We start from the raw sequence: 25,245 nt of genomic DNA, 5'->3' as shown, positions 1-25,245 counted from the left end.
CTGAGGCTAGAGAATCACTTGAACGCAGGAGGTGGAGGTTGCAGTGAGCCAAGATTGCACCATTCCACTCCAGCCTGGGTGACAGAGACTCCATCTCAAAAAAAATAAAATGTCTTTCCAAGAATAACTATTTCCTTTAAAACCTGCTTCATTCATGAAGTCCTTTTAATACCCTGTTAAATAAAGGAGAGCTAAAATATGAAAATGGAAAATATCCAGCATAATAATCCTTTTTTTTTTTTTTTTTTTTGAGACACAGTCTCGGTCTTTCGTCCAGGCCGGACTGCAGTGGTGCTATCTCGGGTCACTGCAAGCTCCGCCTCCCGGGTTCATGCCATTCTCCTGCCTCAGCCTTCCGGGCAGCTGGGACTACAGGAACCCGCCACTGCGCCCGGATAGTTTTTTGTATTTTTAGTAGAGACGGGGTTTCACCATGTTAGCCAGGATGGTCTCGATCTCCTGACCTCGTGATCCGCCCGCCTCGGCCTCCCAAAATGCTGGGATTACAGGCGTGAGCCACTGCGCCCGGCCATCCTTAACATTTTAATGTGAACTTTAAGGGTACATTTTGCAGTTACATAACTCTTGGAACTATATGCAAACCTTGGGGTCTGTATATGTATTTTTCTGGTAATGTTAGAGTTGCATTATGCTATGAGTAAAAAAAGTTTATGAATTTTAGTGTATGGATGGGTTGTGGAAGAAAACAGAGAAACCACAAGCAGAATATTTATACATTTATTTATAATGAAATTATGGTCTAAATATTTACAACATATAGGAAACCAGAGGATAAGTTTATACAAAGCCAGCCTGCAAAGTATTCAAATGTGCAAAAATGACAGTTCAATATCTCAAACTATTCCTGGTTCAGCAGACTAGCTCCTTCACTTTCACACATCAATATTTGATACAAAAAAGTTGTTTTGGCAAAACCTGTAATGCCAAGAAAAAGGACAAGTTGCAATTTCAGTCATTAAGTCCAAAATCCTATAGCCAGCAGTCAGATCTCTCTATTTTAGCTGCAACCAGTTCTGGGAGAGAGAGACCACTGTATTTCATTTCTGTGATGAGTTCTGACCAGTTTTAGTCAAGAAGTTTTCTGTGACCCAGCTGACGACAGGATCTTAGAAGGGCAATAAAAACAGTAATGGCTATGAGACCAATGTGCCTGAAGGTGCCAGCTTTGGATCACCCCAATTAAAAAACACAATGAAAAAATAACTTCATTTTTCTATCCAGGATCCAGCTATATCCAACAGTTTTAAATGAGACAGCATTTTCCAAAACAGAAATAATCCAAAACGAAAGAGGGATGCAGATCTGTCAGAATGAAATACTGAAAAGGATGGTCTTAAAATCATTTCCCCACTAATAAATAGTAAGGCTCTGTTTGTAACCAGTTATATATATCAAAATTGACCAAACAGTAATAAAATACAAATAAAACTTTCTTTATGTCAGAATGGGGGCTATTCATTTGGAAAAGGCTGGACCAGGTCAAATGTGTATCGGAACGACCCTGTTAGGATGCTTCGTTGGACAAGCACATTTCACCAACTGTTAAAAAGCTTCTGAGATAAATTTGTGATTCTAATTAAATTTTAACAGATTCTATGCCACCGCAGAAATAAAGATTTTTGTTCTTGTTGTTAAGGAACCCCTTTAAGAAAGGGGGGCACTGAATCTCTAACTTCTGCAAAGGTCCAAGATGGTTCCCAGCACAGGCCCCAGAGTCTTGTTAAATCAAATGCATGCATTATTGCTAAGAAGAGTCACTGAGAGTCAAAACTCTGTTCCACTGTTTCCTAGGGAGCCATCCAGAATGGCATCTGTTGTTTAGCTCGTGGTTGTGATGAAGGATATTGGTATCCCAAACTCCAGCCCTGTGGAAAACTACTTGCATTTTTATGACCTCCATGTTCCTCCTCTTCATCAGATGAATCTGCGGCATAAGCCACCAAGCCAAATCCTTTCTCTGTAGTTTTCATCTTCTTGGCTGGATAATCTAGAATAGAGAAAAACAACCCCAACCCCATCCCCACCAAGGGAAAAAAAAAAAAATACCATAAATTCGTTAATTAAAAAAAAAGATGTTAATTTTAAGTGGTTAGTTGGACACGATTTTGAGGTCACAGGGTCAATGGTCACCCAAAAACGTTGAAGATCACACGAAAAACAGCACCAGCATCAGCAAATGTGAATCCACCAGAACCATGTAAGAAAACAGAGAAAGAAAAAAGAAACACAAAAAAAAGAAAAAAAAGAAAAAAAGGAAAGTTAGCAAGTGAGTCTCTTGAGGGCTGATAAAGACCTTTTTAAAGAGTTAAAGAAAAGAAGAAAAGAAAAAACGTATTTTCTTCTGTTCATTTTTATGAGTACAGGCAAAGAACAAAATATCCCATGTACCTCTACAGGATTTAGAGTTCTGGAATGCTAAAAAGCAACATTTTCCTAATAGCCACAAACTGACCATTACTGACCAATAGAGCTATAAGGGGAGGTGTGGCTCAGCTCCCAATATAAAGCAAAATCAACCTTTATTAAGTCCGTATCAGATGACCTCCTGGTATTCACACAATATAGGCAACAGGATTTTGAAATGACCTACCACTCATTAGTATTCACTGATGCTATGTATAAAATAAGTCAACCAACTCTTTTCTAGATACACGTTGGTTGGAAACAAAAGGTTGTCTGTATAAAATTTTTTTAAAACTATTTTTTTCTGTCTCGACACACGTTAGTTGGAAATGAAAGGTTGTCTGTACACAATGTTTTTTAAACTATTTTCTCTCGACAAACGTTGGTTGGAAAGGAAAGGTTGTCTCTATACAATTTTTTTAAACTATTTTCTCTCTCTCTTGACACACGTTTGTTGGAAATAAAAGGTTGTCTGTATACAATTTTTTAGAAACTATTGTCTCTTTCTCTTTCTTTTTTTTGAGACAGAGTCTCACTCTGTTGCCCAGGCTGGAATGCAGTGGTGTGATCTCGGCTCACTGCAACCTCCACCTCCCAAGTTCAAGCGATTCTCCTGCCTCAGCCTTCCAAGTCGCTGGGAATAGAGGCGTGCACCACCATGCCCAGCTTAATTTTTCTATTTTTAGTAGAGATGGGGTTTCACCGTGTTAGCCACGCTGGTCTCAAACTCCTGACCTCAGGTTATCCGCCCACCTTGGCCTCCCAAAGTGCTGGGATTACAGGCGTGAGCCACCGTGCCCAGCCCAAAAGTATTTTCACTGGCCAATAGATTATAGAGGTTGGATTAAACACCTGAATGAACATCAGGTTAGAAAACTAATAGCTTTATTTATGTATTTATTTATTTATGAGATGGAGTCTTGCTCTGTTGCCCAGGCTGGAGGGCAGTGGTCTGATCTTGGCTCACTGCAACCTCCGCCTCCCAGGGTGAAGTGATTCTCCTGCCTCAACCCCCTGAGTAGCTGGGATTACAGGCACCCACCACCATGCCCGCTAGTTTTTGTATTTTTAGTAGAGATGGAATTTCACTATGTTGGCCAAGCTGGTCTTGAACTCCTGACCTTAGGTGATCCGCCCACCTCGGCCTCCCAAAGTGCTGGGATTACAGGCGTGAGCTACCGCGCCCAGCTGAGAAAACTAATAGCTTTAGACCAGTCTTAGTTAGTCACTCCCCTGTTCCCCCAGCTATACCACACTCACCATGGCTCCCTGTTAAGGTCCCAGACCCATTCCTTTCATCGGACTCTGTTTTTATTCCAGTCACTGGAAAGGCTGGTGGAGGCATCAACTGCCTATTGAAAAACAAAATGAAACTTTCTTTCAGACAATTTAAATTTTCTTAACTTATTCAGTGGATTAGAAGTGCAATTAAGTCTGCACACAATCCTTCAAATTCATTTTAACCATTAATTTCAACCCCTTCCACCTTCCCCCAGCCCCTTTATAAAAGTATAAGGCCTGTCTACACAGCAACTGCCATGACAAAAATCGAATGAACTGTTATAGAAAGATATCAGCTCCTTCCTTATGGAGCTTAATATACTAATATAAGAAAGGAAAATTCAAGCACTGTGTGGCAGGCTGAACTCCCACATTCATGTACTTCCATCCATGATATTCTAATGACTCTAAAGTAGCAAAAATAGCTGAATTATATAACATTTCTGTTACCGTCTACCCTTAGGAAAATGGCCAAGATGCAGACAATGGAAGTCAAGAAAGATGTCTGAACAAGTAATTATTCAAAGCCGAGTATAACTGCTTCTAAGTCTGTAAAAGGCCTATCATTATATTTTACTTCATTGCATCAATTACAACAAACAGAAGCATATTTGATTCGAAGATTTCATTTCAGTTTCAGAATACTTAAGCTCATAGCAATGATCATTACTCTCACTAATGGTGCAAACAAATAACATCCGAATACATTTGCATAATTATTCCAACTTACCTGTCCCTCTCTCTCTCTTTGCCTGAGGAACTTGCTGGCTTCGATCCTGCACCTTCAATCTCATTCTGACTGGAGAAGCCTGTACCTAAATTAGTCATATGAATGGGTCCATGCTATGAGCAGAAAAATACAGTGGCATTAGCAAATCTACAACTGCTGTATTGACTTTAGCTCCTTAACGTAACTGTCAAGTGCCTCATCTTTCTGATAAGTTGTAGTAAGTTAAACTACTACAAAGCTCTTTGGGATTTGCTGTGTAACTGTAGTCAAAAGTAGGGATTTTTTTTCTCTATAGGACTTGGACAGGGGTGTTATAATTCATTATGCTATCTATGGCCTGTTTTTAACTGACTGCCCATAGCTCCGCTAGTTTCTATAAACCTAGCTAGAAACTATTAAAAAATGCTTTGGTTTAAAGAATGATTCAAGGATTCTGGCAAAATGGAGAGGTACTTCTGATAAAATTGCACCAAAACTACAAATTAAGAATCTTTTTAACTTTAGTGGCTAACTTTACAATTACATGTACAGAATCACTCCTTTTCTAGCAGTCTTGAGGGGTGGGGAGACTAGAGGGAGATACCACTCTCTTTTTTAGGTAGAGGGTAAAAGAGAGAGCACCATTGAAAGCCAAGGTTTTAAATACAAACCACATACTGGTAGATCAAGAGCTTTGAGTGAGATGTATAAGAAAGTAAGAACTCTCAGAGGCTTTCAAGACTCTGTTGAATAGGATAAAAAACCTAACCAAAATGAATTCCAGAAAGCAGAAATCCTAGTACTGGGAGAATGATGTGAATTTATCTTTTTTAAAGGGAGAATATAGTAGAAGAATAAGATGAAGATAGGAAAACGGTATTTTATTTAACCTGGTATCCAAGCAGTCCAGATTCCCGCTCATCTGGTAGCTCCTCTGTGAATCGTCTCTTCTGTGCCTGGGGCTGACTTGGGAGTGGGGGCTGGGTCTGGGGCTGGGGCTGGGGGCCAGCAGGCAAGGCAGTTTTGACAGGAGCAGCAGGAATAAAAGGACCACCCATCGGACTCTGGGACCAAAACAAACCAAGGAAGAAAAAAAGTGTGAGAATGCCCAAGGAATAAGTAAACAATTATTACAATATACTTTAAGGATCAATAAATATCATATGAATTTTGCATCTTCAGGTCCTTAGTTTCCTTCATGTATAATTTGGTAACAGTATCACCTAGCCTTCTCACCTCCATCCTAGGGAAACATGAAATTGACAACCTATATACAGTGCTTTGAACTTTTAAGAAAACTCTGTTATGCATTTGGGCTACTAGGGGCAAACGTGACCATTAACAGAACTCCAACCACTGACAGTCAACGTGATTAGCTTTCTGTAATAAGCTTTCTGTTATTTATAAATGCTGCTAATGCTTGTGGAAGAAGCAATTTCATCTTCCACTCCCTTAGTTATTAGTAAGTTACTATGTCAAGATTAAGTCTAACGTTTGAAGATGTTGTTCCAAAAAGGAATAAGGGGCATCAGAAGACAGTATATATTACAGAAGAATAGGCAGGTCTGAAGAGAAAACTCTATACAGTCATGCGTTGCTTAGCAATGGTAATACGTGTTTTGTTTTGTTTTTGAGACAGAGTCTCAGTCTTGCTCTGTCTTCCAGGCTGGAGTGCAATGGTGCCAACTTGGCTCACTACAACCTCTGCCTACCAGGTTCAAGCAATTCTCTTGCCCCAGCCTGCCGAGGGACTACAGGCAGGTGCCACCATGCACAACTAATTTTTTTTTGCACTTGTGATCTATCTGTCTCAGTTTCCCAAAGTGCTGGGATTACAGGTGTGAGCCACTACGCCGAGTGGGAATATGTTTTGAGAAATGCACTGCAAGGCTATTTTGTCATTGAACAAATGTGTACTTATACAAACTTAGATGAAAATAGCCTACTACACACCTAGGCTATGATATGGCCTACTTCTTCTAGGCTACAATCCTGTATAGCATGTTACTGTACTGAATGCTGTAACACAATGGCAAGTATTTGTGTATCTAAATGTAGAAAAGGTACAGTAAAAATATGCTACTATAATTTTACAGGACAAGCATCATACGTGCAGTCTATCACTGACTAAAACGTTGTAAGGTGGCTGACTGTATTAATAACACAGCCAACATTTATTGACAGATTGGATCATCTTACTTAATCCTTGCAAACCTCTGAGATTTTTATCACTGTGCCCATTTTACATCTAAGGAAAACCAAACCCTAGACAGGTCAAGTTACATCCCAATATCACACAGCTCAAAAATGGGAAAGCAACATCAACCTGTCAATCTAATTCTAACTCCCAGTTTTTTTTTTCTTTTTTTTTGAGTTTTGCTTGTTACCCAGGCTGAAGTGCAGTGATGTGATCTCGGCTCACTGCAACCTGACTCCTGGGTTCAAGCAATTCTCCTGCCTCAGCCTCCCAAGTAGCTGGGATTACAGGTGCCCACCACCATGCCCAGCTAATTTTTGTATTTTTAGTAGAGACAGGGTTTCACCATGTTGACCAGGCTGGTCTTGAACTCCAGACCTCAAGTGATCCACCCACCCTGACCTCCCAAAGTGCTGGGATTACAGGTACACGAGCCACCGCAGCCGCCTTAACTCCCTGCTTTTAACCACTCTGCTGTATTGCTTCCCAATTACAAAGGACTGACCCTCAAAAGTAGAGACCTACAGAGCTGTCTAAATATAAACATTAAAATAATTTTGGCCGGGCACGGTGGCTTATGCCTGTAATCCTTGCACCGTAATCCTAGCATTTTGGAAGTCCGAGGCCACGGATCACCTGAGGTCAGGAGTTCATGACCAGCCTGGCCAAAATGGCGAAATCCCATCTCTACTAAAAATACAAAAATTAGCTGGGTGTGGTGGCATGTGCCTGTAATCCTAGCTACTCGGGAGGCTGAGGCAGGATAATCACTTGAACCCAGGAGGCAGAGGTTGCAGTGAGCCAAGATCACACCACTGCACTCCAGCCTAGGCGTTCAGAGTGAGATTGTGTCTCAAAATAAAATAAATAAGGCCAGGCATGGTGGCTCACGCCTGTAATCCCAGCACTTTGGGAGTCTGAGGTGGGCGGATCACAAGGTCAGGAGATTGAGACCATCCTGGCTAACAAGGTGAAACCCCGTCTCTACTAAAAATACGAAACAATTAGCCAGGCATGGTGGCAGGCGCTTGTAGTCCCAGCTACTTGGGAGGCTGAGGCAGGAGAATCCCAAGAACCTGGGAGGCGGAGCTTGCAGTGAGCTGAGATGGCGCCACTGCACTCTAGCCTGGGCGACAGAACGAGATTCCGTCTCAAAAAATAATATTAAAAATAAATAAATAAAAATAAAATAAATAAAATAAATTTGACTAGGGACCACAAATAAAATTTAGTTCATAGCTTTTTTGTTATACACTGTGCAACCCCCTTCAGTGCTCACAGCCCACAGGTAAAGGGGCTGGGCAATGGTTCGAGGCTGCCATTTACTCTGGCATGGGTACACTATGAGAGGCCCACAGAGAAGGACCCACCATAAATCCATTACCATGCTCTCATTAAGTCTCTCCCCTGCCTCCAAGACCAGTATATAATCCATCCAGATTATTATCCAGACATCTACTCTTTTCCTAAAATTCTACTTTCATGATTTAAGAAATTGTGGCCAGGTGTGGCGGCTCACACCTGTAATCCCAGAACTTCAGGAGGCAGAGGCAGTTGGATCATGAGGTCAGGAGATCGAGGGCATCCTGGTTAACACGGTGAAACCCCGTCTCTACTAAAAATACAAAAAAATTAGCCAGGCGTGGTGGCAGATGCCTGTAGTCCCAGCTACTCGGGAGGCTGAGGCAGGAGAATGGCATGAACCTGGGAGGCGGAGCTTGCAGTGAGCCGAGATGCGCCACTGCACTCCAGCCTGGGCAACAGAGCGAGACTCCATCTCAAAAAAAAAAAAAAATTTAAGTATACATTTCTTAAGTTATAAAAGAAACATACCAGCATTTATAATCCTTACGTTTGAAAAGTTTATATATCTCTTACATAATGTTGCTTTTTAAAATTTTTTTTGAGACACAGTCTCACTCTGTCACTGAGGCTGGAGTGCACTGGCACCATCTTGGTTCACTGCATCCGCGACCTCCTAGGCTCAAGGCACCCTTCCACCTCAGCCTCTTAAGTAGCTGAAATACAGGTATGTGCCACCATGTCCAGCTAATTTTTTTTGTAGAGATGGAGTCTCACTATGTTGCCTAGGCTGGTCTCAAACTGCGCTAAAGCAATCCTCCTGCCTCGGCCTCCCCAAATGCTGAGATTATGTTTCCTTCTAAGATATGAAATGCTAACTCAGTTCCAATCACTGAGAGGTGTGGTGAAGGTAGCCCCATTCTCCTTGAGGACTTTGTTAACACTGCAAAGGCAAGGTTAGGCAAACAATGGCCAAGGGTATGGCAAACTATGACTGTGGCCTGCCACCTGTTTTGTAAATAAAGTTCTACTGGAGTACAACAGCTATGCTTATTCACTGAGGTATTATCCACGGGCTGCTTCTGCACTACAACCACCGAGTGTGATAGTTGTGACAGAGAATGTATGGCCCTTAAAGCCTAAAATATTTGCCATCTGACCCTTTATAGCAAGTGTGCCCACCATCCCCACTTTAAACAGCTATTTGGTGTGCAAGACTTGTGAAAATATAAACTTTAGGATAACATACACACATACACACTAATCCAAAATATTCAAGTAGGTTGGTGGTAGGAACACAGAAGACAGTAGGAAAAAGACATTCCACATCACATGATTTATTTCTGGAATACCACTACTTCCCCTCTTTCCCCAGTTTTTCCTAAATTCAGTAATATCTTGTTGCATATTCTGACACCCTACCTGTCCAGTGCTAGCTGGAGGCTGCACTTGTGTTATCGGGTATTGTGTTGGCACAGGTGGGACTCCAGTAGGTAATGCCGGCAAGACTCCAGGTGCTAATGAAACAGCTGGTGGCACTATGCTTGGTACTCCGTAGGGAGGTTGAACTGGCTGCTGAGGAGGGGGAACAACAGGGTAACCAGACTGATAGCCATTGGATGGATAATATGGTGGTTGAGGAGGGACACTACTTATAGCAGAGGGTTGTGTATAGCCTGAGGGGGAAGAAAAAAAGTGTTTAATCAGCTGCAGCAGAATGAGACAATTTAGCTGAATATTAAACTTAATATCTAGGGAAGAAAAATACTGAGGCATGAATGGCTTTCCAAATTACCCTAAATTAAAGGAAACATTAATAGTGCTCTGGCACAGTCTAGCCTCAAGTATCATAGTTACACATAACTATCACTACCAAAATATTTTTTAAACACTTCAAGATGTACACACCTGGTAAAGGTACAGCAGTATTAATCTGATTCACAAATCTAGAGTATTCAGCATGAACCTGAAAGAGAGGGGGAAACAAATTAACATGGGACAGCCAAAGCTGTGCATTTACAAGGGTCTGATTACATAATTCTAGGACCAAAGCCATTAGGAATTAAAATATATCTACCAATGTCCCAATCAAATTTAAACTTGTTTAACCTACATTTTTTTTTTTTTTGAGACAGTCTCGCTCTGTCACCCAGGCTGGAGTGCAGTAGCACGATCTCGTATCACTGCAACCCTTTTTTTTTGAGACAGTCTCACTCTGTCACCCAGGCTACAATGCAATGGCGTGATCTCAGCTCACTGCATCCTCCACCTTCAAGATTTAAGTGATTCTCCTGCCTCAGCCTCCCAAGTAGCTGGGACTACAGGCACGTGCCACCGCATCCAGCTAGTTTTTGTATTTTTAGTAGAGATGGGGGTTTCACTACGTTGGCCAGGCTGATCTCGAACTCCTGACCTCATTATCCGCCCGCCTTGGCCTCCCAAAGTGCTGGGATTACAGGCATAAGCCACTGCGTCCAACCCACCTCAACATTTTAATAAGGCAGATCTATAAATTATTAAGCCAATTTTGGGAATTAGGAGCATAAATAATCCTGAATCCCCTAAACCATACTCAATTCTGGGGTACAAAATCATTTAGAAAGCCACAGAAATTAAGTAACTAGGAAATTTCCAAGTTGTTAGTATAACTGGTGAGACCTCACCCATTCACATTTACTGGGTGACTTTTCCTCAAGGAGCTCACATTTAGTAAGGGTTTAGTATTTTCCTCATACTTCCTTCCTATATATTATTAAGTCCATAACCTCAAGTACCAACAAAGATGGGAAACAGTCAAGAAAATTATCTGGTACAAGGGTTGGTAAATCAGGTGATATGTACAAAAGTAAAAAAACAAACAAACAAGAAAACCAACCATGAGCTACCCAATAAGGCACCAGAGAACACAAGGTTGAACATATTCAGTCCAAAACCTGATTTCCTCTAAGTGCTATAAAGACAGTCCTAAGGTTTAACTTTTGGTTGTTTATAGAATAAAAAGAATGCATAATCAAATGAGCAATCATCCCCCAAACATGTCTAACTGGTTTTAAATTATTATAGCTCTACCCTTACTTCACACTGGAGTTATGCTAATACAAGTCAAAGAAAACCAACACAATGACCAGGTGCTAGGAGAGAGGAGAGGCATGGGATGATTTCTCTCTCAAAGACTCCAGAAGGAACCAATTCTGCCAGCACCTTGATTTCGGACTCTGCTTCCTGGACTGTGATAGAATAAATTTGTGTTATTTTAAGCCACCCAACTGCCATAACTTGTTATAGCAGTACTAGGAAACTAAACAGGTGAAAGAAACAGCTAAGACATACTCCAAAATGGCAATTGCTCTTCTGAATGAGTATCAGACAAATACAACTCACTGTTTGCAAAAGATTCTCACAAAGCTTCTTGGCGGCAGCCAGGCCTTCTGGTTTGGGGTGACTGCAAAGAAATAACCAGGAATTCAAAGGAGAGAAAAATAAATAAAAGATGCAGAATTCTGCTTTCATTTGTCATGCTATTTTACAAATCTACATTAATACATTCACTGTAGCTCAAATCTAGGCTTCTGAAAATCACAAAACAGAAACACAAAACATAAGTCTTTTAAGATACAACTACTATCATTACCACAAATATTTTATTAGTCTTCCTCTGAGTAATGGTACTTCTTGATATAAAAATGTTTAAAGTTCATAAAATTACTATAAAATGTATCGACATAGGTTTAAATGAAAATTATTTCAGACTTATCACAGCTCACTTTAAGATTCACTTTTTTTTTGGCCGGTCATGGTGGTTCACGCCTGTAATCCCAGCACTTTGGGTGGCCAAGACAGGCGGATCACAAGGTCAGGAGATCGAGACCATCCTGGCTAACACGGTGAAACCCCGTCTCTACTAAAAATACAAAAAATTAGCCAGGCACGTTGGCGTGTGCCTATAGTCCCAGCTACTTGGGACGCTGAGGCAGGAGGCGACAGTCCTGCTCTGTCGCCCAGGCTGGAATGCAGTGGCGCGATCTCAGCTCACTGCAAGCTCCGCCTCCTGGGTTCCCGTCATTCTCCTGCCTCAGCCCTCGAGCTGCTGGCACTACAGGCGCCCGCCACCATGCCTGGCTAATTTTTTTTGTTTTATTTTTAGTAGAGACGGGATTTCACCGTATTAGCCAGAATAGTCTCAATCTCCTGACCTTGTGATCCGCCCACCTCGGCCCTGAAAGTGCTGGGATTACAGGCCAAGATTCACTTTTGTACAGACTTGTACAAAACCAAAGGACCTGAATACTAAAGAGACAATTCCGTCTCCTAATTCAATAATTTCTTTTTTTATTTTGAGATGGAGTCTTGCTCTGTTGCCCAGGCTGGAGTGCAATGGCACAGTGTCAGCTCACTGCAACCTCCGCCTCCGGAGTTCAAGCAATTCTCCTACCTCAGCCTGCTGAGTAGCTGGGATTATAGGTGCCTGCCACCACACCTGGCTAATTTTTGTACTTTTAGTAGACATAGGGTTTCACCATGTTGGCCAGGGTAGTCTCGAACTCCTGACCTCAAGTGATCCGCCTGCCTCGACCTCCCAAAGTGCTGGGATTACAGGTGTGAGCCACCGCACGTGGCTTTAAGACAGGGTCTCACTCAGTCTGGAGTGCAGTGTTGCAAACACAGCTACCTGCAGCCTTAATCTCTTGGGCTCAAGCCATCCTCCTGCCTCAGCCTACTGAGCAGCTGGGATTACAGGTGTACACCATCACACCTGGCTAATTTTTTTTTTTTTGAGATGGAGTCTCACTCTGCCGCCCAGGCTGGAGTGCAGTGGTGCAATCTTGGCTCACTGCAAGCTCCAACTCCCAGGTTCACGCCATTCTCTTGCCTCAGCCTCCTGAGTAGCTGGGACTACAGGTGCCTGCCACCACACCTGGCTAATTTTTTTTGTTTTATTTTTAGTAGAGACGGGTTTTCACCTCGTTAGCTAGGATGGTCTCAATCTCTTGACCTCGTGATCCACCCGCCTTGGCCTCCCAAAGTGCTGGGATTACAGATGTGAGCCACGGGGCCCGCCTAATTTTTAAAATTTTGTAGCGATGGGGTTTCACTATGTTGCCCAGGCTGGCCTCAAACTCCTGGGCTCAAGTGGTCCTATGCCTTGGCCTCCCAAAGTGTTGGGATTACAGGCATGAGCCACCGTGCCCCAATTCTACAATTTCTTTTTTTTTGAGACGGAGTCTCGCTCTTTCACCCAGGCTGGAGTGCAGTGGCGCGATCTCGGCTCACCGCAGGCTCTGCCCCCTGGGGTTCACGCCATTCTCCTGCCTCAGCCTCCCACGTAGCTGGGACTACAGGCGCCCGCCACCTCGCCCGGCTAATTTTTTGTATTTTTAGTAGAGACGGGGTTTCACCATGTTAGCCAGGATGGTCTCAATCTCCTGACCTCGTGATCCGCCCACCGTGGCCTCCCAAAGTGCTGGGATTACAGGCATGAGCCACTGCGCCCAGCCTCTACAATTTCTTTAACTAATTATAAAGTAATTGCTCCTAGCATTTACCTAAATCCCTCGTTACTATTAATTATACCCAGTTTTCTCTTGCTCCTTCTGAATCACTCCTGACCGTACCAACAAGTTGACAAGAATTCACATGTCCCCTGCCCTATCCATCCATACCTGATGTAAATATACATAGGTTCAAAAGCTTCTCGGCCAGATGCTGGCTCAATGCAGCCTGAACCTTTGCCCCGCAGGAAGACTTTGGCACCTGTTTCAATCTGAATGTGCTGCAAATAAGAGCAGCCTGGACCTTCCACCTTCTCCTTGACATTAAAAGTGGGTACAGCATGTTCTAGACCCACAAATAATTTATCTTGAACATAATGCATCTGTAGGAAGAACAGAATACTTCAGATTAAACAGAGAATATATAATTAAATCCTCAACCTTTGAAATAAGTCAATAAGAAATTATAGCAAAGACAGTCTCCTGTAAAACTGGGGTAGAGTGTTGGGTAGTACAGTCAGCCCTGTGGTACTCTTCAGTGAAGGCTGCTCTCTCCAACCCTTTTTTCTAGGAGGAATGTATCAGCAAAGTCTTGCTTCATCAGACTCAGCCTTCTTAGTCCTCCAGTTGTCATCAAGTTTACAAATACAAATTAAAACCACTAACTTCAAAATGCACAACATGTATACCTTCTGCTCTATCAATCTCCTTTCTAGAATATATCAATATGAAGAGATGTGTGATCAGGTGTTCATTATACCATGCAGAGCTGGATAACACACTAACAGAATACCTATGGCAGGTAACTTTCGGGATTGGAATTTGGAATTTCATGTTTTTTTTTCTGTATATGTATTACTTGGCACTTTTTTTTTTTTTTTTTTTTTGAGATAGAGTCTTGCCCTGTGGCACAGGCTGGAGTGCAGTGGCGTGGTCTCAGCTCACTGCAACCTCCACCTCCCGAGTTCAAGCAATTCTCCTGCCTCAGCCTCCCAAGTAACGGGGTTACAGGCGCCTGCCACCATGCCCGGGTAATGTTTGTGATGGGGTTTCACCACGTTGGTCAGGCTGGTCTCAAATTCCTGACCTCAAATGATCCACCCACCTTGGCCTCCCAAAGTGCTGGGATTAGAGGGATGAGCCACTGTGCCTGGCCGGCACATATCATTTTTATAGAAATGATAACGCTATTAATGATCCCTCCCCAAAACATACCCCTGACTGGAAGGGAGGCTTCTGGCTAACAGCTGGAGACAACTGAGCGATGGGTGCTGGCTGGTGATAGACAGTTACTGTTGCACCATTAAAAGTTGGACTTGTTCCTGTGGCAGCTTTTACCACTCCATTGGTGATAATTTCTTTGATCCGGTTTACAGCTCCTTGGAAAAACACAGACAGTAAAACTGAACGGAATGAACTGACTAGTGCCCAGGCAGGCCAGTGTTCAATTACTCACACGTAAATCTGCTTTATACGTTACCCAAATATGCGGCTCTCAATCCCTCTAAACTCCCATACAAATTCGTGTATAGTTCATGAACAAGGGTTAGAACAGCCATCAGGGACACTTTGCCAACTTGCTATACAGAGCCCTGTACTTTGCTCTTCACAAAAAGTGCTACGTGAGCCAAAAACATTACTTACTGTCCACTAATTCCCGTGTCTGGCCCTGAACATGAAGATATAATGGACGATCCCTATAAAGAGAAACAAAAAACGATGATCTCAATGTGGTCAAAACCAAAAAAGGAGTCAAATGGGTCACCAGATCTAATTTGTAATGTTTCAAGTTTCCAAATAACCAAAAGGGACTATATACATTAGAAGGGTTTTTGCTAGCTAATGTCTCAGAACATGCTTTAACAGCTGGAGAACAAATAAACTTCTTGATCTTAGAAGTCAACTGGCACACAGATTTCAGATCAAATCTGTTCTTATGGATTCACTACCGTTATTTTCCAGTCTATTGAGATAACCCAATATTTAAGAACAGAATTCCTTTTTGCTGGTTGTCTAATAAGTTATAAACAAATGTGGTCTCGTCTATCCAAATCCATGGGGCAAGCCGGGTGCTGTGGCTCATGTCTGTAATCCCAGCACTTTGGGAGGCTGAGGTGGGCGGATCACATGAGGCCAAGAGTTTGAGACCTGCCTGGCCAACATGGCAAAACCCCATCTCTATTGAAATTACAAAAATTAGCCGGGTATGGTGGCACGCCTGTAGTCCCACCTACTCAGGAGGCTGAGGCACAACAATCACTTGAACCCCAGGAGGTGGAGGTTGCAATGACCCAAGATCACGCCATTGCACTCCTGCCAGGGCAACAGAGAGAGACTCTGTCTCTAAAAAGAAAACACACACACACACACACACACACACACACACACACAAATTAATGGGGAAAGACTGATCATGCATATAGAGAAACCTCTTAAGGCCCACATCAACTGATAATTTAGATTCTAAATGTGAAGAGGACTTAAATTATAGTAAAGTGATCAATAACGATATACAGTTAATAAAAAGTAGCAAGTAAAAATAACTTTTTAAAGACAAAGTTCAAAACAGCAACCAACACATAGAGAAAGTTTAAATATATTCTTGGGGCTGGGCACAGTGGCTCATGCCTGTAATCCCAGCACTTTGGGAGGCCGAGGAGGGGGGACCACCCAAGGTTAGGAGTTCAAGACCAGCCTGGCCAACATCGTGAAACCCCATCTCTACTAAAAACACAAAATTTAGCCAGGTGTGGTGGCGCATGCTTGTAATCCCAGCTACTCGGAAGGGTAAGGCCAGAGAATTGCTTGAACCCAGGAGGCAGAGGTTGCAGTGAGCCGAGATGGCGCCACTGCACTCCAGCCTGGACAACAAGAGCGAAAACTCCATCTCTAATAAATAAATAATAAATAAGTAAATAAATAAATTCTTGGCTTGGGGTAGGAATTAAATTTTGCCATCTTATTTTGTGTAGTTTAAGCTAATGTTAAAAATGTTAGGCCGGGCGTGGTGGCTCATGCTTGTAATCCCAGCACTTTGGGAGGCCGAGGCGGGCGGATCACGAGGTCAGGAGATCGAGACCACGGTGAAACCCCGTCTCTACTAAAAATACAAAAAAAATTAGCCGGGCGTAGTGGCGGGCGCCTGTAGTCCCAGCTACTCGGAGAGGCTGAGGCGGGAGAATGGCGTGAACCTGAGAGGCGGAGCTTGCAGTGAGCCGAGACTGCGCCACTGCACTCCAGCCTGGGCGACAGAGCGAGACTCCGTCTCAAAAAAAAAAAAAAAAAAAATGTTGCATTTCCTAAGTACCTATCAACTGACAGTGAAGAGAAACTCAAACACTGAATGATGGAAGGAATGAAATGAAACAGATTAAGTCTTTACCTAAATAATCACAACCTATAACCATCATAAAGACAAAAAAAAAAAAAAAAAAGAGCCCATTTGTGAGGGGAGCTATTTCCACAGAAAAAAGTTAAGAAGTATATATGTGGCTAGGCGTGGTGGCTCATGCCTGTAATCTCAGCACTTTGGGAGGCCGAGGCAGGCGGACCACGAGGTCAGGAGATAGAGACCATCCTGGCTAACACGGTGAAGCCCCATCTCTACTAAAAATACAAAAAATTAGCCGGGCGTGGTGGCAGGCGCCTGTAGTCCCAGCTACTCGGGAGGCTGAGGCAGGAGAATGGCATGAACCCGGGAGGCAGAGTTTGAAGCGAGCCGCGATGACGCCACTGCACTACAGCCTGGGCGACAGAGCAAGGCTCCATCTCAAAAAAAAAAAAAAAAAGTATACACATTATTTCACAGATCACGTGGGACAGAAAGAAGAAAAAGAAGTATATACATTAAATGTTAGTGATTAGTATCTTCTTTTACACTTTCCTATAATTTGTTTCCTCCAATAAAAACATTAAATGTGAAATAAAAGTCCAAAAACAGCTCCCAAAATCTTGTATCTGTTTGATATCCAGAATTCTGTTATAGAATGTGCACACACATACCCCTCAAACCTCTAATCAAATATTGTGTACACATATTACCTAAGGATGAAAAACATGAGGCTAACATGAGTCATACACCCAACCCCTCCATAAACAAGATAAGAGAATACGCACCCTGGTCCCACTTTGGCTTTTTCCTCAGTTGTCATGAACCTCCCTCGAGTTGATACTGCAGCCCCACTAAGTCGGCTGATCTAAAAAAGGAAATGTTCAATTAAAAATGTGGCAGTTGGTTGATTTCAATGGCAGACAGACTTTCTTCTCATTCATTCATTCAATCAAGTAAAGAAGGAACTAATTCTCTCCTGTATCTGAAATTTTGATTCCATGGTTTCTTACTCAAACCAACCCAGAGAATTCATTTATATCCATTTCATTATCTTCCTCTGAAGTAAAGTTAAACCCAATCCTGACTTTAGAGACTATGACCCAAACCCACTAATAAATACCTGACGCCTGTCTATTTAGAGGTCTTCTTTATCTGAATCCACTCACCACCTTCTCCAAAGAGTCTCAATGCCTCCTCACCTCATCTTGAGTCTGTCCTCGAGTCAGCAAGTTCCTACATGTGAGAGGCACATCATTAATTTCTACTTCAGCTACCACCAGGTCATCCTTGCTTTTATTGCTAGTTAGGCCTTTGCCAGGAGCCTGAAGCTAGAAAAAAGAGAAATTAGATTAAAAAGTTTTTATGATGAGATAAAGTCTTCTATTTTTTTTATTTTATTTATTTACTTATTTATTTATTTATTTTTTTTGAGATGGAGTCTGTCGCCCAGGATGGAGTGCAGTGGCGTGATCTCAGCTCACTGCAACCTCCGCCTCCTGGGTTCAAGCAATTCTCCTGCCTCAGCCTCCTGAGTAGCTGGGATTACAGGTGCGCACCACCATGCCTGGCTAATTTTTGTACTTAGAGATGGGGGTTTGCCATATTGGTCAGGCTGGTCTCAAACCCCTGACCTCGTAATCTGCCCGCCTTAGCCTGCCAAAGTGCTGGGATTACAGGCGTGAGCCACCGTGCCTGGTCTATTTTTTTTTAATTTTTTTTTGAGATGAAGTCTCACTCTGTCACCCAGGCTGGAATGCAGTGGTGCAATCCTAGCTAACCGCAATCTCCGCCTCCCAATTTCAAATGATTCTCCTGCCTCAGCCTCCTGAGTAGCTGGGATTACAGGCATGAGCCACCAAGCCCAGCTAATTTTCGGATTTTTAGTAGAGATGGGGTTTCACCGTGTTGGCCAGGCTGGTCTCGAACTCCTGACCTCAGGTGATCCACCCACCTTCGCCTCCCAAAGTGCTGGGATTACAGACGTGAGCCACTGTGCCCAGCTGAGATAAAGCCTTTTAGTCATCCAATGTACAACTATCCTTTCCCAAGTCCCACACCTCCCTACCCTTCCCTTCATCTGCCTGTAAACACAGTTGGTCATTCTTCATAAACGAATTAACAAGCAAACAAAAACCTCACTAAAATGACACTAAATAAAGTCAATAATAAAGTCAATCTGCTTGAAGGCCACAATCAAGATTTCTCTGTGACCTTGGCCCTATGTGCATGTTTATGACCACCTAATTACAGAAGCTCTAGGGACTAGAAGCTACAACCTTCAAAAAGAAAATTAAAGGGCCAAGTTATGATACTCTATAGCTCAGTTAGTTGGCTGTACATGCAGTAAAACACAATAGAAGGTAGAGGAGCAATGCATACAACACATATACCTCATGCATACAATAGGAGTTGTCTTTGTGCCACTCCTATAATCCTAACATAAAATCCAACTAATTCCATCCTTGTAAAGCTCTCAAAAACCTGTAAATTGTATCTAACTAATCATTCCTCACTCTATTACAGAAGAACAAAGAAGAATGAAAAGCCAGTAAGATGGTAAAACCTGATCCAGTTTCTTTCAATTTAAACTACAAGGAGTTCGTGACCAGCCTGGTCAACATGGTGAAACCCCGTCTCTAGTAAACATACAAAATTAGCCAGGTGTGGTGGTTCGTGCCTGTAATCCCAGATACTCCGGAGGCTCAGGCAGGAGAATCGCTTGAAGCCGGGAGGCAGAGGTTGCAATCAGCAGAGATCACGCCGTTGCACTCCAGCCTGGGCAACAAGAGCGAAACTCTGTCTCAAAAATAAATAAATAAATTACAAAAAAAAGGCTGGGACCGGTGACTCCCATCTGTAATCCTAGCACTTTAGGAGGCTGAGGGTGGATCGCTTGAGCCCAAGAGTTTCAGACCAGCCTGGGTAACATGGCAAAACCACATCTCTACAAAAAATACAAAACATTAGCTGGGCACGGTGGCATGAGACTGTAGTCCCAGTTACTCAGGAGGCTGAGGCAGCAGTAAGCAGTGATTGTGCCACTGAACTCCAGCCTGGGCGACAGAGCAAGACTCTATCACCAAAAAAAAAAAAAAAAAAAAAGATAGAAAGACAGACAGATAGAAAGAACCAATGAACGAACGAACCAAACAGGCTCATGCCTGTAATCCCAGCACTTTGGGAGGTTGAAGCAGGCTGGGCAACATGGCAAACCCATCTCTTCAAAGAAATAAAAAAAATTAGGCTGGGCGCGGTGGCTCACGCCTGTAATCCCAGCACTTTGGGAGGCCGAGGCAGGTGGATCACAAGGTCTGGAGTTCAAGACCAGCCTGGCCAAGATGGTGAAACCCGGTCTCTACTAAAAAATACAAAAATCAGCCAGGCGTGATGGCAGCCTCCTGTAATCCCAGCTACTCGGGAGGCTGAGGCAGAAGAATCACTTGAACCTGGGAGGCGGAGGTTGCAGTGAGCCGAGATGGTGCCACCGCACTCCAGCCTAGGTGACAGAGCGAGCTCCATCTCAAAAAAAAAAAAAAAAATTAGCCGGGCATGGTGGCATGAGTCTGTAGTCGCAGCTACTTGGGAGGCTGAGCCTGGGAGGAAGAGACTGCACCACTGCACAGTCACTGCCTGGGCAATCAAGCCAGACCCTGGAACCACAGGCGTGCACCACACCTAGCTAATTGTTTTTGTATTTTCTGTAGAGACAGGGTTTCACCACGTTGCCCAGGCTGGTCTTGAACTCCTAGCCTCAAGTGATCCACCCACCCGCCTTAACCTCCTGAGTAGCTGGGACTACAGGGGCCTATCTCCCCAACCTATGTCTACAAAATCTGCTCAACAAAGTAAGATACTGTTGTTTACTCTGTGCATTAAATACATTTTTAAATGTGGAGGCAAAACTAAATACAAACTCAACAATATCACCTTACCTTTATTTAACCCTTTATGGTATTCATTTACATTATCATCTCAATGAATCCTTATGGTCGCCTTTAATAGTACTTATCAATGTTGTCTAAGAGAACTTTTGGTGACAAGGGTTCTAGTCTATCAGTCCAATATGGTAGCCATTGGCCACATGTGTCTCTTGAGCACCTGACACGTGGCTAATGTGACTAAAGGTCTAAATTTTAAATTGTATTTTGGTTTTGCTTTGCTTTTTGCTTAAACAAAAGGAATTTATTTCTCACAGTTATGGGGCCTGAGAGTATTTAATTATTTTTATTATTTAGACAAGGTCTCACTCTGTTGCTCAGGCTGGAGTGCAATGGCAAAATCACAGCTCAATGCAGCCTCAAGCTCCTAGGCTCAGGTGATCTTTCCACCTCAGCCTTCCAAGAATCCAAGAAGAATTACAGAGCAGTTGGGACTACAGGTGTGAGCCACCACACCCAGCCCCTTAATTTTAATTTAAATTGCCACATGAGGCTAGTGACTACTGCACTACACAATGCAGGTATATATTACCAACGAGAAATCTGAGTTTCGTTATGCCAAAGCCATGTAACCAGTAACTGTGGATTCTGGGTTTCAAACTGTGGATTCTGGGTTTTTAGGTTTTATGATTCCAAATCCAGTGTTTGTATCCTGCTGAGGTCAACTACCTAAAGATTATTATTTTAAGGAAAAAAAAAGCTTAAACGATTAACATCAGTATTAAGAATCTTAATATACAAGAAGCATTGCATCTTTGTCAAGATGCTTTTAATTTTTCCTCATAAACCTTAGAAATGGATGACTGACTCACACAATCTTTGCAAACAATAGGCTGCGCATGGTGGCTCATACCTGTAATCCCAGCACTTTGGGAGGCAGAGATGAGCCTGGTCAACATGGTGAAACCCTGTCTACTAAAAATACAAAAAAAAACTAGCCGGGCATGGTGGCATGCACCTGTAATCCCAGCCCTTTGGGAGGCAGAGATGAGCCTGGTCAACATGGTGAAACCCTGTCTACTAAAAATACAAAAAAAAAACTAGCCGGGCATGGTGGCATGCACCTGTAATCCCAGCTACTTGGGAGGCTGAGGCAGCAGAATCACTTGAACCCAGGAGACAGAGGTTGTAGTGAGCCGAGATCACCCCACTACTGCACTTCAGGCTGGTTGACACAATGAGACTATCAAAATAAATAAATAAAACCCTACAGGTTCTTTTTTTTTTTTTTGAGACGGAGTCTTGCTCTGACGCCCAGGCTGGAGTGCAGTGGCGCGATCTCGGCTCACTGCAAGCTCCGCCTCCCGGGTTCACGCCATTCTCCTGCCTCAGCCTCTCCAAGTAGCTGCGACTACAGGCGCCCGCCACCACGCCCGGCTAATTTTTTGTATTTTTAGTAGAGACGGGGTTTCACCGTGGTCTCGATCTTCTGACCTCGTGATCCACCCGCCTCGGCCTCCCAAAGTGCTAGGATTACAAGCGTGAGCCACCACGCCCGGCTTCTACAGGTTCTAATTAGAGATGACACTATGGGGCTCACTTGATTTACCTGAACTCTTTTGACTTCAGAGAAAAAGCACATATATTAAAAACATGTTATGTTCCTTTAAATGACTATGGAAATAGAGCTTAAGTTGAACTAGGTGAACAAGGACAAGATAAGGTATTTGGTCCATAAATATAATCAGCCCAATCAAAAATGCCTCGTAAATATGTATTTGTAACAAAATGTCTTCTAGAACATTCCAAAACTAAATGATCTCTCAACTACTATATCCATTTATCCTTTACTAACACAAATTATTATGCGATTACAGGATTACAAACGACTTTTTTTTTTTTTTTTTTGAGACGGAGTCTCATTGGGTCACCCAGGCTAGAGTGCAGTGGCACAATCTCGGCTCACTGCAACCCCTGCCTCCCGAGTTCAAGCAGTTCTCCTGCCTCAGCCTCCTGAGTAGCTGATTACAGGCACGCGCCACCATGCCCGACTAATTTTTGTATTTTCAGTAGAGACGGGGTTTCACCATGTTGGTCAGGCTGGTCTCAAACCCCTGACCTCGTGATCCACCCGCCTCGGCCTCCTAAAGTGCTGGGATTATAGGTGTAAGCTACCGCGCCCGGCAAAACAACTATTAAATTCGCAATTAGTGGAGACCTTTCAACTTCAAATACCTTCTCAGAAGCATTCTGAGTTGGTTTCAGCTTCCCTTTTGCCATGAGCATGGCATTAATCTTGGCAGCCACAGCAGCAGCAGCATCCAAGGCTCCTGAAGGAGCCGCTGTGGTGCCCCCAGGACTTCCCCCACTGCTGGTGACCTCCCCACCTGGGGCCGCTGGCGGGAGGAAGAGAAGTGGGGCTGGAGCTGGTTGGTCCCATTTGCTGCGGCGCCTACGTGGAGAAAAAGGAAAACATTAGGCCCCAAAGCGTTCATGTATGTTCTTTCCTTACTACGCCTTAGCATCCCATTTTCCCTCTATTATATTCCATTTACATCTCCGAATCACCTTTCATATCTAAAACTCCCCTCTCCTTAAACAATTATTGCTATATTTAACAAACCTCCACTTTCAACCCTTCCCCAAAATCTTTCGTTTCTACTGTCACCTATATCGAAAGACTCCACTTTATCCTACACGCTCTCGTTTACGCCTTCCCCTTGGCTCGCCCTTCCAAAAATCCCCGTTTGCCTCCTCCCTCGGATCCTCACCGGCCCGTTAAGGGCCCCAGGCCTGCTCAAGATCCTTCTCCCCAAACGTCTAGCCCTTTACTTCCCACTTAAGAGCCCCTCCACCCTATATGCAGCTTCTCAGGGTCGCTCCGCCTCTCCTGCGCCCCAGTGCTCGCTCCGATGCCCTCGCCCCTGAAGCCGTACCCGCCAGCTCCAGGATGTGTCGCGCTCCCCGCGGACATGGCGACCAGTTCTACTCAACCACCCGCCAACTACCCGACTACCACCTTCTCGTCACTTCCGCCCCCAACGCCCTTGCGCACAGCCTCTTCCGGTCGTGAGGCCAAGCGGTTCCGGTGAAAATGTCGATTCCGATTGGACTCTCGATGATTTAAAGGCATCTGGCGTTTCTGAGGCAGGTAGGGTGTGATCTTCCGGGTTGCGCCTTACCCTTAAGAAAGATGGCTGCTATGCCCACTATAAATGCGGAATCGGGGCTAGCCGAATCCATCTTTATCGTGGGCATGTTGTTAGATTAGAAGACAATATGCATGAGTCAGGAGATTAAACAGGTTTCTCCTCAAAGTCCGCTACGTTTGTATTGAGTCCTAGTTTCTGTCTGGGGAGACAGCCATCCCGCGGCTTTTGCCCGTTTCACTTTTCTGTTACTTAGGAAAAGGGAAAGGATTCGTTGCAAAGATCATTTGAAGAATTTCTGTTTGTTTGCTTCATTTCTATGCACCAAGCAGGGAATATGAAAATAAAAAGATGAATAAGCCGCAGGCCCTGCCATTCTGGTACTCTCAATGTGGCAAGGCAGGTATGCAGGCAAATATGTATGATAGAGTTGTATATTAAGCAAAGGTCGAAGAAGATAAGCTGCTCATCTTGCTGGAGCGTTTAAGAATGGGACGCTAAAAAGCCGGTTGAGTGCTGGAGAGGCGATCAAGCGTAGGTTATGGAGCACCCTGTTCTGGGATCTGTGTACTTAACGGTTGAGCTGGCTGGAGTGGGAGGCCAGAAGATGAAAGGCCTTGAATGCTATGCTGAGGAGTTTGAGTTGATTCTGTAGGCTAAAGGTTTCTTTCTTTCTTTTTTTTTTTTTTTTTAGACAGTTTTGCTCAGTTTTGCTCACCCAGGCTGGAGTGCAATGACGCGATCTCGGCTAACTGCACTCTCCGCCTCCCGGGTTCAAGCGATTCTCCTGCCTTAGCTTCCTAAGTAGCTGGGATTACAGGTGCCCGCCACCATGCCCAGCTAATTTTTTGTTGTTGTTGTTTTGTATTTTTAGTAGAGACAGAGTTTGGCCATGTTGGCCAGCCTGGTCTCAAACTCCTGACCTCAGGTGATGCACCCGCCTCGGCCTCCCAAAGTGGTAGGATTACAGGCGTGAGCCACCGCGCCCTGCCGAGGCTAAAGGTTTCTAAATTTTAGGATGTCTTGGAGCTTCAGTGAGTCTCCAGATCCTCCCACCTCAGCCTCTGAAGTAGCTAGGACTACAAGCACGCGCCACCACACCTGGCTTTTTTTTTTTTTTTTTTTAAGAGACCGGGGGGGCGGGGGGGGCGGGGGGGGGGGGTGTCTTACTGTTTTGCCTAGGCTGGTCACAAACTCCTGGGCTCAACCGATCCTACCACCTCGGCCTCCCCAAAGTGCCCCTTTTCCTCTTCTCCCAAAAACACAATGCTGTTGGGATTCTGATTGAAATTACATTGTTTATTATATTTGTCATTTTAAAAAATTTGAGATGTAACTCCTGTGCCATAAATTTACCCTTTTTAAAAAGAGTAAATTTAAGTGCACAATTCAGTGTTTTTTAGTGTGTCCACAAGATTGTGCCACAGTCATCATTATCTAATTCCAGATTATTTTCATCACCCCAAAAAGAAACCCCTCACCTAT

The 25,245-nt window shown here is 43.6% G+C and overlaps 1 protein-coding gene and 2 non-coding genes across 5 annotated transcripts; all 3 read right to left on the bottom strand.

Annotated features, from left to right (window-relative positions):
• Positions 1-724: 724 nt before the first annotated feature.
• KHDC4 (KH domain containing 4, pre-mRNA splicing factor) lies at positions 725-23,658 on the bottom strand. 3 transcript variants are annotated; one of them, XM_032154236.2, is made up of 14 exons: positions 23,548-23,658; positions 22,847-23,063; positions 17,933-18,061; positions 17,519-17,598; positions 15,047-15,099; positions 14,618-14,781; positions 13,574-13,785; positions 11,295-11,355; positions 9,822-9,879; positions 9,336-9,589; positions 5,305-5,478; positions 4,436-4,548; positions 3,685-3,776; positions 725-2,008 (listed from the first exon to the last, which is right to left on the bottom strand). In XM_032154236.2, the coding sequence occupies exons 1-14, from the start codon at positions 23,583-23,585 to the stop codon at positions 1,809-1,811; spliced, it is 1,845 nt and encodes a 614-aa protein (XP_032010127.1). In that variant the 5' UTR covers positions 23,586-23,658; the 3' UTR covers positions 725-1,808. The 3 variants fall into 3 exon arrangements, 2 of the variants coding, with proteins under 2 accessions (XP_032010127.1, XP_058295165.1); XR_004248232.2 differs by having other exon boundaries at positions 1,982-2,008; positions 4,436-4,520; XM_058439182.1 differs by lacking the exon at positions 725-2,008 and having other exon boundaries at positions 3,654-3,776; positions 4,436-4,520.
• Positions 7,864-8,000, bottom strand: LOC116470063 (small nucleolar RNA SNORA42/SNORA80 family). Its single transcript, XR_004248493.1, has one exon. It is a non-coding gene; the product is annotated as a small nucleolar RNA SNORA42/SNORA80 family (small nucleolar RNA).
• LOC116470068 (small Cajal body-specific RNA 4) lies at positions 13,902-14,030 on the bottom strand. The gene has a single exon (XR_004248499.1). It is a non-coding gene; the product is annotated as a small Cajal body-specific RNA 4 (non-coding RNA).
• Positions 23,659-25,245: the final 1,587 nt, after the last annotated feature.

The sequence above is a fragment of the Hylobates moloch genome, unplaced genomic scaffold (genome assembly GCF_009828535.3).
Source record: "Hylobates moloch isolate HMO894 unplaced genomic scaffold, HMol_V3 SCAFFOLD_5, whole genome shotgun sequence".
Taxonomy (NCBI): Eukaryota; Metazoa; Chordata; class Mammalia; order Primates; family Hylobatidae; genus Hylobates; species Hylobates moloch.
The sequence above is the reverse complement of the archived record's forward strand: the minus strand, read 5'-3'. Positions and strand labels throughout refer to the sequence as shown.

Excerpts from the sequence above, each read along its gene's own strand:
- KHDC4 (XM_032154236.2), bottom strand. The coding sequence starts at position 23,585 with ATGTCCGCGGGGAGCGCGACACATCCTGGAGCTGGCGG. Across the intron at positions 11,356-13,573 it reads CCTATGTATATTTACATCAG|TCACCCCAAACCAGAAGGCC; the intron begins GTATGGATGGAT and ends ATTTCTTTGCAG. Across the intron at positions 4,549-5,304 it reads CTGGACTGCTTGGATACCAG|CATGGACCCATTCATATGAC; the intron begins GTTAAATAAAAT and ends TTCTGCTCATAG.